This window comes from Balaenoptera acutorostrata, chromosome 9 (assembly GCF_949987535.1).
Source record: "Balaenoptera acutorostrata chromosome 9, mBalAcu1.1, whole genome shotgun sequence".
NCBI classification, from domain to species: Eukaryota; Metazoa; Chordata; class Mammalia; order Artiodactyla; family Balaenopteridae; genus Balaenoptera; species Balaenoptera acutorostrata.
In genome coordinates, this window is record NC_080072.1 from 930,894 (window position 1) to 943,909 (window position 13,016).

A 13,016-nucleotide genomic window follows, 5' to 3' on the forward strand; every position below is an offset into this window, starting at 1 on the left:
TTATTTATATTATATTAATTATACTATTATAAAGATATAGCCTATATAATTAATAGTGTTCTATTGGCATAAAGATAGACACACAGATCAATGCAGCAAGACAGAGAGTCCAAGAATACACAAAGGTAATTAGTAGGATAAAGGTAGTCTTTTTTTTTTTTTAATTTTATTTATTTATTTATTTATGGCTGTGTTGGGTCTTCGTTTCTGTGCGAGGGCTTTCTCCAGTTGTGGCAAGTGGGGGCCACTCTTCATCGCAGTGCGCGGACCTCTCACCATCGCGGCCTCTCTTGTTGCGGAGCACAGGCTCCAGACGCGCAGGCTCAGTAATTGTGGCCCACGGGCCCAGCTGCTCCGCGGCATGTGGGATCTTCCGGGACCAGGGCTCAAACCCGTGTCCCCTGCATCGGCAGGCAGACTCTCAACCACTGCGCCACAAGGGAAGCCCCCAAAGATAGTCTTTTTTAACAAATAATGCCGAATGTCTATCTGTGTGGAAAAGAAATAAACCTTGACACTTAGCTAACACCATATACAAATATAACCTAAGTGCAAGAGCAAGAACTATTAAATTTATAGAAGAAATACAGAAGAAAATATTTATGACATTGGAATAGGCAAAGATTTCTCAAACCAGACATAACAAACACAAAATATAGAAAAAAACCCCAATAAAATAGACTTCATTACGATTAAAAACTTCTGCTTTTTGAAAGACATGGTTACCAAATTTTTGCAAAACATATGTCTGAAAAGGAACTTACATCTAGAATATATAATACAACTCAATAAAATAAGTTAACGCAATAAAAATAAGTTAACTCAATTAAAAATAGGCAAAAGATTTATAGGATCCCTCACAAAATATGATATAGGATTGGCCAGTAGGCATATGAAAGGATGTTCAATGTTACTGGTCCTCCAATAAATGCACAAACTACAAAGATGTGTTGGTCTCCACACACGGACAATACAAAATGTTGGCAAGAACGTGGAGTAACTGGAACTCTCAGAAGTTGCTGGAAGGAATGTGAAATTGTACAGCCTTTTGGAAAACAAAATGTTACCAAGTTAAATGTATACTTACTATGTGACTCATCAGTTCCACTCGTAGATGTTTACCCAAGACAAAAGAAACCACATGGTCACAAGAAGACGTATGGGAATGTTTGAAGCACCATCATTTCTGAAAATGAGAAGTGATGTACTTGCCCGTCCACTGGTGAATGGAGAAACAAATGGAAATATTGGGTTGGCCAAAAAGTTCGTTTGGGTTTTTCTAGAACATGACAAACCCGAACGAACTTTTTGGCCAATCCAATATATCCGTATGTTGAGATACTGCTCTCCTATAAAAATGGACAAATATCGCTGTATACAACTGGGATGAGTATCAAAAGCACTGTGTTAATTGAAAGTAGTCAGGTATAAAAGACTGCAGGATTTTGTACCACGGAATTCTAAAAATGACAAAACTGGGGGAATGGAAAGCACAGTGGTGGTTTCCTGGGACCAAGGATGTGGAAAGGGACCAGCCGCAAAATGGCACAAATAAGCTTTTTGAGTTCCTGCATCTTGATTTTGGTGGTGGGTACATGATTGCACATAGTTACTAAAAGTTATCGGGCTGCTTGTCACGTGTCTGCTGTCAGCTGGTGGGTCTGCAGGACTGACATGGCCGGAGTAGCTTGGGTCACTGGCGCCTGTATCCATAAGTCCCTCCTTCTCCAGAAGAAGGTGGCTATTCCCATGGCAGTCACTGTTCTCAAGAGCCACGAGAGACCCCAGGGCACAAGCTCTTTTCATGCCTCCACATGTGTCGGATTTACTGCTGTTCCAGTGGCCAAAACTAGCCATGGACACAGCAAGCCCAGATCAGTGAGGATGGGATACAGGGGTGTGAACAGCTGGGCCTTTGACCACATCTTGTCACACAGACTTTCCCAGAAGGCAGAAAAAGCGGGAGGCTTAGGCCTCTCGTTTCTGAAACTAGGATAACGGTGATACCAAAATCTCTCAAGAGCAGCCCAAGGAAAGGAAATTGCAGACACCCTGAAGAATTTATTAGTCCCTGTGGGGCTTGCCTTTTTCTCCACGGCCACATCTCTTTCCATGAGGAGCTGGTCCTTCTGTTCCTGCCCCTTTGTCCTTCACGTCCTCCATCTCTGGGAGAGCGCAGTGGCTTAAAGGCTTAATCCACACCCGAAAAGAGAAACAGGGCGTGGGCATCCTTCCTCTCTTCTCTTCCTTCCTCCCAGGCCTGACCTGTTCTCCTTTGCTTCTCCAAGGAGGGGGCTTGTCTGGGCCAGCGCTGCCGGCCATTGGAGGGTTGTCTGTTTAATTCCAGGGGTCAGAGTAAGGAAGCCAACTTACCCACAAGGGCGATCCATGGTCTCCAGCCAAGAAGTTACAATTTACGCAACTAGGCTTGCTCCTGCACGCGCCAGCTCCCCTTCCTTCCTTTTCAATTGGTTCAAGCCTTCAGGTGGGGAGGGCTGTGTATGAAGCTCCCCTAAGATCCCAAAGACCGTGAGCAAGGAGGCTTATCCAGCAAGTCAAGTATTGTTCAACAGCAGAAAATCTACTAACGCAATGTCTCAGTCAGGATGGCTCTGCTGTGTTGCAGTAACAAGAGCCCCCCAATCTTGGTGGCCTGTGACAACAGAGGTTTCCAGGCACCCTGGACTTGTGCTCTGCTCCCATTTTCTCTCCAGGACCTCGGGTGATGGAGCAGCTGTCACCTCAGAGATCACGTCTATCACATGGAGCATGCTGCCAGTGTCTAAACCCTCAGAACAAAGGGTCACCTGGTTGCTGGCAGCTGCCAGGGCTGGGATGTGAGATACGGCTTTGCCAACAGGAGGGGAGCCAGCAACGTTTGGCGATTAAAGGAGAAAAACCCTTAAGAGATGCAGAAAAAGCACCCCGTGAAAGTAAACAGCTTGTCTTCATTTTTTTTTAAAGCAAACTAAGACTAGAAGGAAACATTCCTCATCTGTTAGTGTGTATCAGTCAAAAAATGGCAGCAAACATCAGATTTAGTGCTAGAGCTTTAGAATCATTCCATGAAAGTCAGGGAACGTGGAGGTTGTCTACAATGACTACTTTCTTTTTTAAAAAACATTTTATTGATGTATAGTTGATTTACAATGTTGTGTTAACTTATGCTATACAGTAAAGTGACCCAGTTATACACATATATTCTTTTTCATATTCTTTTACCATCAATCTATGGGGTCTAGAAGTTCTTGCCAAGCAACAAAACAAGAAAAAAAAAACAATATCAGGATTGGAAAAAAATAAAACTGTCCTGATTTAAAGATACTGTGATTATCAAGATGGAAAAGCCAATTAGAACTCAGTAACATTGTTGGATACAAGGTTAATGAAAACAAATACACAAAACCAGTAGCATTTATTTATGCCAGTAAAAACCAAGTAGAAAAAATAATAATTAACGCAGCCACAAACCCACGCAGATTCCTAAGAATAAATCAAACAGAATATGTCCCAGGCTATTAAGAGAAAATTACTATAGTTACTGGAAGGCAAATAGGAAGACCTTATTCAATGGAGAGAGATGCCCTGCTCACGAATGATAAGATTCAATTTTGAAAAATAAAACCAATTCTTGGCAAACAGCTATATAAACCTAACAAAATGCCTTTCACGATCCCAGTAGAGTTTTTCACGGACTTGTCAGGCTGCTCAAACAGCCCATGTGAGAGCAAAGAATCAAGAAGAGCCGAGAGTTTTCAAAGAAGCACGAGGTGGGAAGGCTGGTCTTTTCTCACAAAGCAGTGTGGGCTTGCGCAGGGATAGGCAAGTGGGCAGGTGGAACAGACCACACGCCCAGATGATGATTGAGGTGGGAAGGACTCCTCATATGCAGGGAGGGGGGACCTTCAGTAGAAGCTGCTGGGACAGTGTTCTCTCAGTGGGGAAGTAGGAATGAGGTCTCCACCTCACGCCCCAAACTAAGATCAGATACCAAGTGGCTTAAATAGCTAGATGTGAAAAGCAAAACTTTTATTAAACTTTCAGGAGAAATTAAAGGCGTAATGTTTATGACCTCAGGGGAGGGGAGGATTTCTTAACCAAGTCAGTAAAATCACAAGCCATCGATGTTGCAATGGAGACACTTGATAATCCTGTTTGAAAAAAGACAACCTAACAAAGTGAAAATACAGACCAAAGAGTGAAGGAAGCTTCCATGAGGATGACTCATGACGACCAGTGTCCAAAGAGCTAAGGAATGCCCATGATGTCCACCACCTGCAGGACCCTGAGGGGGTGAGGGGAGGAGGAGGAAAGGGGGAGGGGAGGACGGGGAGGGGGGAGAAGGAAGGGGGAGAAGAAGGAAGGGGGAGGGGGAGGAGGGGAGGGGGAGGGGGGCTGAGCCCACCCACGGCCTAGACGGAGAGTCCAGGGCGCCCACTTGCTGCCTTGGGGCAGAGGGCAGCTCACCTCCTTTCAGGCACAGATGACAAAAATAAGCAACAAGCAAAGAAGCTTGACCACAGGGATCCAGGAAACGTAAGAGAAACCCCCCTTGGGACCTGCATTAGCCCACCGGCGCTTCTGCCTGGGCCGTCCTCCCACTAGCCGAGCCGGGTGTGCACAGCCCTCTTGCAGGAGTGAGACCCCCCCCCCCCTCCCCCGGAACGCAACACGGCAGTTAATCCTGCAGGAACCAGAACTACAGCAGACTCCCGCAGACCCTGATGCCATCACTGGGGAGTCACGCGTTATCCCTGCTTTATAACTTGCGCATTTACAAACGTGGTAAAACTATAAAAACCTTTGAGAACCATGGAATTCAGGATTGTGGCCACTTCTGGGGAGGGGGTGGGTGGGGAGAGGCACCCGGTTCTATCCGTAATATTTTATTTCTCGATGGAAAACATATCTGAAGCACAAAGGTCAAGGAGCTAATGTTAATTGAAGCTGGACGGCGGGTACACGGTGCCCACGTGTCCGTCTGTTCTCGATGGTATGTTTGAAATCTTTCCTGGTGAGGAGGATGGGAGCTGGTGAGTGGGCCCTGCAACGTCCAGCACAGCCCCCGGGCCCACGGCAGGAGCACAGGAACATGCCGCGGTGGGGGGAGGGCGTCCCAGGTCTCAGGCTGCTGAGGGCATCAGCGGTGCGGTCAGTCCCTCCCTGCCCAAGCCAGCCAGGCCGAGCCCACAGCCTGCGACCTGGAGGCCAGAGCAGGGGCCCACGGATGCCACCGGGCTCTGAGAACCTCATGGCGCCCTCAGACCCTCAGGAGAAGCTCCGCCAGGGTTTGCTGATGGCATCAAATCAGATCCTGTCTGTTTAGGGTTCTGCTGGCCGCTCCCTGAACCCCACCTGCCTGCCGGTCCCTTAAAGGAGCCAGGGATTTTCTCCCTGTGCAGTGAGCTTTGACTCACTCTCTCCCCTTTTGTTCTTATAGGTTGTCGTGGGCTGAACTGCGTCCCCCAAATTCATACATAGGGGTTCTGATTCCCCAGCACCCCAGAATGTGACTATTTGGAGATGAGGTCTTTAAAGAGGTGGAAAGTAAAATGAGGTCACGAGGGTGGGCCCTGGCCCAGTGTGACTGGGGTCCTTATAAGAAGAGGAGGTCAGGACACAGACACACACAGAGGGACGACCCCGTGAGGACACAGGGAGAAGACGGCTGTCTACAGGCCGAGGAGAGAGGCCTCAGGAGGACCCAGCCCTGCCCACACCTGGATCTGGGATTCCAGCCTCCAGGACTGGAGACAAAAAACAAAGAACAATGTTGTTGCAGTCACCCCAGGAAACACACCCTGATCAACCCTGCGGCTACACGGAGGGAGGACCCAGGTGGGCAGGACGGGCGCTCAGAGAGGACGTAGGGCTTTCGGGCCATCACCTGCTGGCGTTCCCCCTGAGAGTGCACCCCCTGCCAAGCTGGGGGAGTGACAGGGGAGGTACCATCGGCTCAGTGCTCCCGGCTGAGGGCGAAGCAGCTTCATCTAGGGGACAATCTTGGTGGGGGGATCGACTATCACTTCATTTAACAGACGGCAAAACCGGCCGAGGTGGGCCAGCGACCCTGGGGGTCACGCAGCTGGGGTAGGCAGCACCTCACCACGCTGATCCCCCGGAGACCCCGGTCGGGCTGGGCGAGGGAGGGGGCCCTGGGGACAAGGCCAGGGCCTCCCCAGCTCCCCTCCCGGCCGGGTCATGCCGCAGAAAGCGCCTGCTCTGTCCTGGCTGGAAGTGCTTCCGAGCCCCGAATTCCCGCTCTTCCCGTGGTCGGGATGCCACCCGCCCGCTGTAGAGCTGGGACCCGAGGCCACCCTTGCACCACGTGGCTGAGAAACGGGTACCCGGGCCCTGCAGCCAGGCCACCTCCTCCTGCGCTATGGGGTGGGGGGTAGCTGGGCATTTTCCGTCCCCAACCTCCTCAGCGTCAGCGGGCCTGTTAACAAGGCCCCAGGGAGATCGGGGACGCCGCCACCTGGCACTGGAGGCCTGCGCCCCACCGGTGGCATGGGGCCAGCGGTGTCCTCTCTTCTCGGCTGTCCCTGGGCTGCCCCGAGGACCAGGAAGCGGCCGTTGCCTGTGACGCAGCATCTCCAGGGCAGTGAGCGAGCCGGTCATCGTCCCGCTTCCTGCTCGGGGGGCAGGGGCTCTGCGCCAGGCTGCAGGGCAGGCTTTGGCTCCAGTGCCCGGCCAGACCCCCCCACCAGGGAGCCTGGATGCCGCCCGCCCCCCAGCACTGCCTGGGCTGCCCTCTACCGCCTCTGCTTGGAGATGGGGCCCCCCACGGAGAACTTGCAGCGGGAGCCCCACAGAGTGGGCCCCCGGGGCGCCCTGCTTAGTGGCAGCTTTCAGGACCCTTCCTGCGAACGACGCCTGGACAGGGGTCTCGGGGGAGGCGTCCTGTAAGGACACCAGCGTTCACAGCGGCCTCCCGTCTGTGAAATCGAGGCTCACACAAGCCCAGCCCCCAAACAGCAGCTCTTGGCCAAACCGCAGGCATCTCAGAGCCCTTTGGCCTGTTGGTCAGAGATGGGCCAAGCGCCAGGCCACGGAAGTTTACCCAGGGGCGGGGGGTCTTCTGCCCCTCCTTCTGGCAGTGAAGCGTTGCCATATTTTACTGATAGTCCCGACAGAGGCTCGCCGGGAGGGCCAGTGCCGACTGCACCTTTGAACCTGAGGGCCAGCGCTCGGTTGGGTGGGGGACGGCTGTCTCCTCTGTCGCTTCCCCCAGGTGGCTGTGCCGGGGGCAGCTCCAGCCACTGCCCAGAGCCCGTCGGGCGTCCAGGGGTGGTGATGGGTGAGGGCCCCTAGGGCAGCACAGCGCGGCCACGGGTGGAGGTGCCCCAAGCGGCCCGCTGGCCACGAAGCTCAAGTGTCTGGAGTTCCAGTCGCAGCTCACGTGAGTCTAGATCTTCCTTGCATTTGACTGCAGTGTCCAGGATGGCGGTGAGAGCTTCCGGACACCTCCCACCCCTCACGCTGGCTCTCAGCACCCACACGTCTGCGGTGAGCTCTCCCAGGACCCCTGAACCCGAGGGCCCTTTAGTGCCCTCGAGTTGGAGCAACAATTGGCTCAAATATCAAATAAAGTTCAGCATTTAAACATATCACTCCTTGGTCCCGTAACCAGTGCGCATGGAGAAGTTCAAGGTCGACCCCATCTCTCTCAGAATCCTACCGTCTTCTACCCACCCCACACCCTGGTAGTTGAGGTGTGACGGAGGCTCGGTAACAAGAGGCCTGAGGAATTTGCCATCCCCCGACCCAGGACCCAGAGCCCCTCGGGTGCCCTGCAGGGTCCTTCTGGTTTCTCTCACCGTCTCCCCTGTTCTTACGATTCACACCAACAGAATTGTAAGTAGGTACCCTTTGTCCGTGAGATTTATGCGTGTTGTGAGTAGCAGAAATGCATTCTTTTTATTACTGAGTGGTACTGAGTTGCAGCTTTACCACAATTATTTATTCATCTTACTATTGGTGGACATCTGGTTACTCCCAGTGCCACGGGGTGAACTGTATCCCCCCCAAATTCATATGTCAGCGTCCGAACACCAAGTACCTTGGAATGTGACTTGTTTGGAAATAGGGTCTTTCTGGAGGTGATTGAGTTAAAATGAGGTCATTTGGCTGGACCCTAATCCTGTACGGTTGGTGCTTATTAAAAGGGGAGATTTGTAGACAGACACACACCAGGGAAGATGGGTGCCACGTGAAGATGAAGGCAGAGATCGGGGTGATGCTTCCAAACGCCAAGCATACCAAAGATTGGAGCAAACCCCCCAGAGCTGAGGGGGAGAGCTCGACAGAACCCCTCAGAGCCTCGGGGCGCGGGCCAGCCCGGCACGCCCCTTAATCTGGGACTTCCCGCCTCCAGGACAGAGGGAATGAACTTCTGTTGATCAAGCCACTTGTGCGCGGCGCCTGTCCAGGCAGTCAGGGGTCGCGGCCGTACCCAGTTTTTGGCTACTGTCAATAAAGGTGCAATAATCATTTGCGCGGTGTTTTGGGTGGTGTAGCCACCATCTGTCTTGCAACTGCTTCGTCCTGCGTCAGGCAAACAGTTTCCCAAGTGGTCCTGGCGATGGGCATCCTCTCAGCCTGGATGCGGGCTCCACCGGCTCGGCGCTGGGCCGGCGCCTGGAATGGTCCGTCTCCACCAGCAGCCCTCCTGAGGGAGTTCGTTTTGTCCTGACGTTTCACTGTATCGGGTCCAGGGACTGTTTTCCGTTTCTCTCTTGTTGGGCTGCCTTTGAATCCCTTCCTTCTGAGGCCTTTTGTTTTCCACTGTGGGAAAAATGTTCCATTATTACTTTAACACTTTTCCTCTCCATAAAAAAAATTTTAAAAAATTATTTATTTATGGCTGCATTGGGTCTTCGTTGCTGCGTGCAGACTTTCTTAGTTGCTGCGAGCGGGGGCTACTCTTCGTGGTCGTACGCGGGTTTCTCATTGTGGTGGCTTCTCTTGTTGCAGAGCACGGGCTCCAGGCGCGCAGGCTTCAGTAGTTGTGGCTCGTGGGCTCTGGAGCACACAGGCTCAGTAGTTGTGGCGCACGGGCTTAGTTGCTCTGCGGCATGCGGGATCTTCCCGGACCAGGGCTCGAACTCGTGTCCCCTGCATTGGCAGGCGGATTCTTAACCACTGCGCCCCCAGGGAATCCCTCTCCATTAAAATTTTAAAAAATTTTTATTTGTGGTAAGAAACATATAATGTAGAATTTACCATCTTGCCATGTCTAAGTGCACAGTTCAGGGGCATGAAGCACATTCGCGTCGTTCTGCGACCATCACCACCATCCACCTCCAGAAGTTGTTCATCCTCCCAAACCGAAACCCTGTCCCCATGAAACACTCACTCCCCTCCCCTCCCCCAGCCCCTGATCCCCACCGTCTACTTTCTGTCTCTATGGATCTGACTCCTGCAGGGACCTCATGTGGGTGGAATCAGACAGGATTTGTCCTTCTGTGTCTGGATTATTTCACCGAGCATCATGTCCTCAAGGTTCACCCAGGATGTAGTCTGTGTCAGGATATCCTTCCTGTTAAGGCTGACATCCATTTATGGATGGACCACATTTTGTGTATCTATCCACTCACCCTTCGACGGGCACTTGGGTTGCCTCTGTCTCTGGGCTGCTGTGAACATGGTGTATGAGTGCTTGGGTGTCTGCTGTCAGTTGCTTTGGGATCCTCCAGGGTCTTCCTGAGAAGAAAGTGGGGATGGACCCAGACCCTCAGATGCACCTTGACGCGTTCCCCTTGACCAGACCCCTCTTGGTCAGACCCTCACCTGAACCCTCTGGTGGAGGAGGCTTTACAGGCTTGACAGGCCAGCCCAGGTGCCTGGAGGAGAGGGAAGGAGGAGAGATTCTGGGTGGGCTGGTCCACGGCCCTGCCCGCCATTGCCATTACGATACCCGTCTTTCCCCTAGGCCGACTGGGACACTGCTGCCAGCCTCTGACTCCGACCTCACGGCCCAGGAGCCTGCTGAGGGCTGAGACCAGAGAGCGGCCAGAAGGCCTTCATCCCCCCACGGCCTCCTACTGCCCCCTCCCTGCCCACCCAACCCCCCACCTAGCAAGGCAGCCTCGAGCTCTCCCTCCCAGCATCTCTGTGTCTCTGCCTCTCTCTCCCTGTCTCTCTCTGTGTCTCTCTCACTCTCTCTGTCTCCCGCTCTGGGCGCTGACCAGTGACTGCGTCATTAGACAGGGCTTAATTAAAACCCCATAAATCTCAAAGCTAAATAAGGCAGCCGGGCCAGCCCTGTGTGCAAACAAGAAGCATCCGTGTGGCCTCTGCCCCACTGCTGGGGAGGGCGGGACAGACCCCATCATTCTGACACTTTCCCTCCAAACCTGCCAACACCTCCTGGCTCAGAGGCCTTGCGAAGCACAAGGGGGCAGCGGCTGTGTGGTGATTCACACAGAGGAGGGGCCAACGCTGGGCTGGGGAGCCCCGAGAAGGAGTGAGTCTTGGGGAGTCACTGGGGTCACACGCTGGGGGGCAGAGGGGCCGGGCTCTCAGAGGCAGCCTCTGCATCTCCGTCCCGGATTCCGAGTCCGTTTGGAGCCTGGACCCTGGCCATCCTGCTCCTGCCAGGCTGTGCGGACACGGAGGGCCTGCTCGGGACGCCGGCGGGTCGCTGGAGCGGAGTCCGCGTGTGGCAGCCGCGTGGGTTGCGGGACGGCAGGATCAGGTGCCTGGAAATCACCCCCCTGCGCCCAGCGTCCACGTGGGATTCCAAGTCCAGGGTCTCGCGTGCAGGGGGGCTGGTGGTCGAGCGCTCAGCCGCCTCCCTCCCCCAGAAGGGCCACGAGGCCTGTCCCGCCGGCCTGCCCCTGGCCTGGCCGGGTGCGGAGACTGGGGGGGCAGTGGCCTCGTGGCCCACGCTGACCCTCAAGGAGCACGTCCTTGAGGTGTCCGAGCTTCCCTTTATGATGATGCCTTTTTCAGAAAAGCACAGACACTTATCAGAGCCAGGGAGCTACCCCATTTCTGTCCACCATGAGCTGCCCGCTGCCCACCGGGGTGTTCGGCCATGGGCATGGCCATTGTCCGTCCACGTCCACCCTCCATCCTTGATACTTGGGTGGGAACGTGTTCAGGGCTGCTGGGAACAATGTGCCTTGCCCTGACCTTGATCTGTCCCTGCACGTCTCCTTCCCTCCCGCAGATGGGCCGGGCAGGGCCAACACCACCACATTCCAGGGGCCGCTCAGCCTCACGGCTTGCTGGGAAGGGCCGGGCGCCAGGAGGAAGGGTCACAGTGCCACGTCACCCCGTCAGCTGACCTGCGGAGCCCTCCTGCAAGGCCACAAGGCGGGGAGGGTGCAGACAGGAGGGACCATTCCTCTGAGAGGACCTCCCGGCCTCAGCAGGTCTGCTCGCACCCCCCCTCCCCTGGGACCCTGAGGAGGTGACCTGACCTCAGAGGGCACGCAGCTTTTGGACCTGCAGTGACCCGCGGTGCTCCCAGTGGGGCTCAGGCACAGCCTGTTGGGTGTACAAACCCTTCGCTCAGCCCTCATACAAACTGCACACCCCCATCTTGCAACCTCCGGCCTCCCTGCCTCCGGCTGTCCCGCCAATGCTGCGTCCTTGAGGGTGATGGGGGGCTGGAGAGGTCCTGTCCTCTGAGGCCCTACCTGTGGGCCTTGTCATGGGAGGCCCTGGGAGGGCAGGCATGTTGCCTGCGGGGTGGACTGACGGCCACCCTCTTGCCCCACAGGTGTCTCGAAGGCAAAGAGGGAGCAAAGCCGCGGGGGGCCGATCCCCCATTCACAGTCACCCACTCCGGGTGGGCCCGCCAGGCGGCTGTTGGAAGTGCTTGGGGGCTGCAGGACCACTACCCTGAGCCCAGCGTCCCACCGGCACCGGGCGGCTGTAATCTGAGACTCTGTGCTGACCGCTCTGGTCACCACCTGCTTGCTGTGAGGTCTGGGAGGGCAGGCCGTGCCCATCTCGTGGCCCCCGAGCCCCACCCGCAAGCATGTGCTGTGGGACAAGAAGAAGGTGTCCCCTTGGGGCAGCGGGCCAGGCACAGGGTCTCCGAGGCCCTCAGAAGTGGGGGCCTCAGGTAGCTGGGGGAGGCCGCGTCCCCAGCTTGCAGGTGGTTGTCACCCTGTCCTCTGGCGCCTGGGCCACCATCGCTAACTGACAGGGCTCCCTCCTGCCCGCACAGGCCGGGAAGTGGCCTTGGAACCCTGAAGAACACCCTGTGCCGGGCAGCCCCGCGCCCAGGGCTGGTGCGTAAGGAGCACCCCTACCATCTGGGAAGCCTGGCCTCCTCGCTTGACGCGGGAGCTGCTGCCCACAGAGCCTGGTTTGCCAGGAGGGGTCTTTAAGAGTGGGGCACCTAGAGGCCCCCAACCCAGCTGTTCCTCCCCCCTGCCAGGAGCAGCCCCTTACAGGGCGGGAGCAGTGGCCGCAGAGACGTCTGGTTGACCCGCAGGCGGCCTGGTGCTTGGCCGCGTTCTGAGCCGTGTTTCCCTCCTTCCTCTCCTGCCTGGGGCCTTTGATTTACCGGGGAGGAGGGGACCCGAATGGATCTCTTCCTTTCCTGTGAATAGACTAGCCTTTCACTGCCACCGAGCCAAGCACATGGCTCTCTGGCCCGCGAACCCCATGGGAGGCTGCCTGACTCAGGCTCCCCAGACGGGAACTGCCGCCCCTGGGCTGAGAGATCCTGGATTAGCCCCAGAGGGCAGGCAGCTGCCTTTGTCAGGGCTGTTCTCAAACTCTCCTTCAGGGAAACAACACCCCACTAATCCCCGGGGCAGGTCCTCTCCTCCCGGAGTTCCCGCCCGGGCCCCTCCCTGTGCGGCCCTGGGTTGGTCAGCAGGTTTCTGGCAGACAGCGGTATCCTGCACACAGTGGGACTTAATAAATGTTTGCTGCAGGAGAAAAGGAAAGAATGGTTCCACCCCCGGTCAGCTGGACGTGGGTCCACTGCAACCCCCAGGAAGGCTTCAGTCCTCCTGGTCTAGAGCCACACGGTCAAGTCCTTCGGTGTG

The 13,016-nt window shown here is 55.1% G+C and overlaps 1 protein-coding gene across 1 annotated transcript in view; it reads right to left on the bottom strand.

The window, feature by feature from the left end:
- Nucleotides 1-406: 406 nt before the first annotated feature.
- The window catches only part of TOLLIP (toll interacting protein), a 148,037-nt gene continuing 135,427 nt past the window's right edge, over nucleotides 407-13,016 (bottom strand). Inside the window, exon 6 of the mRNA XM_057553911.1 lies at nucleotides 407-489. Coding sequence (XP_057409894.1) covers nucleotides 422-489 — 68 coding nt within the window. The 3' untranslated portion in view covers nucleotides 407-421. The remainder of the gene's footprint in view (nucleotides 490-13,016) is intronic.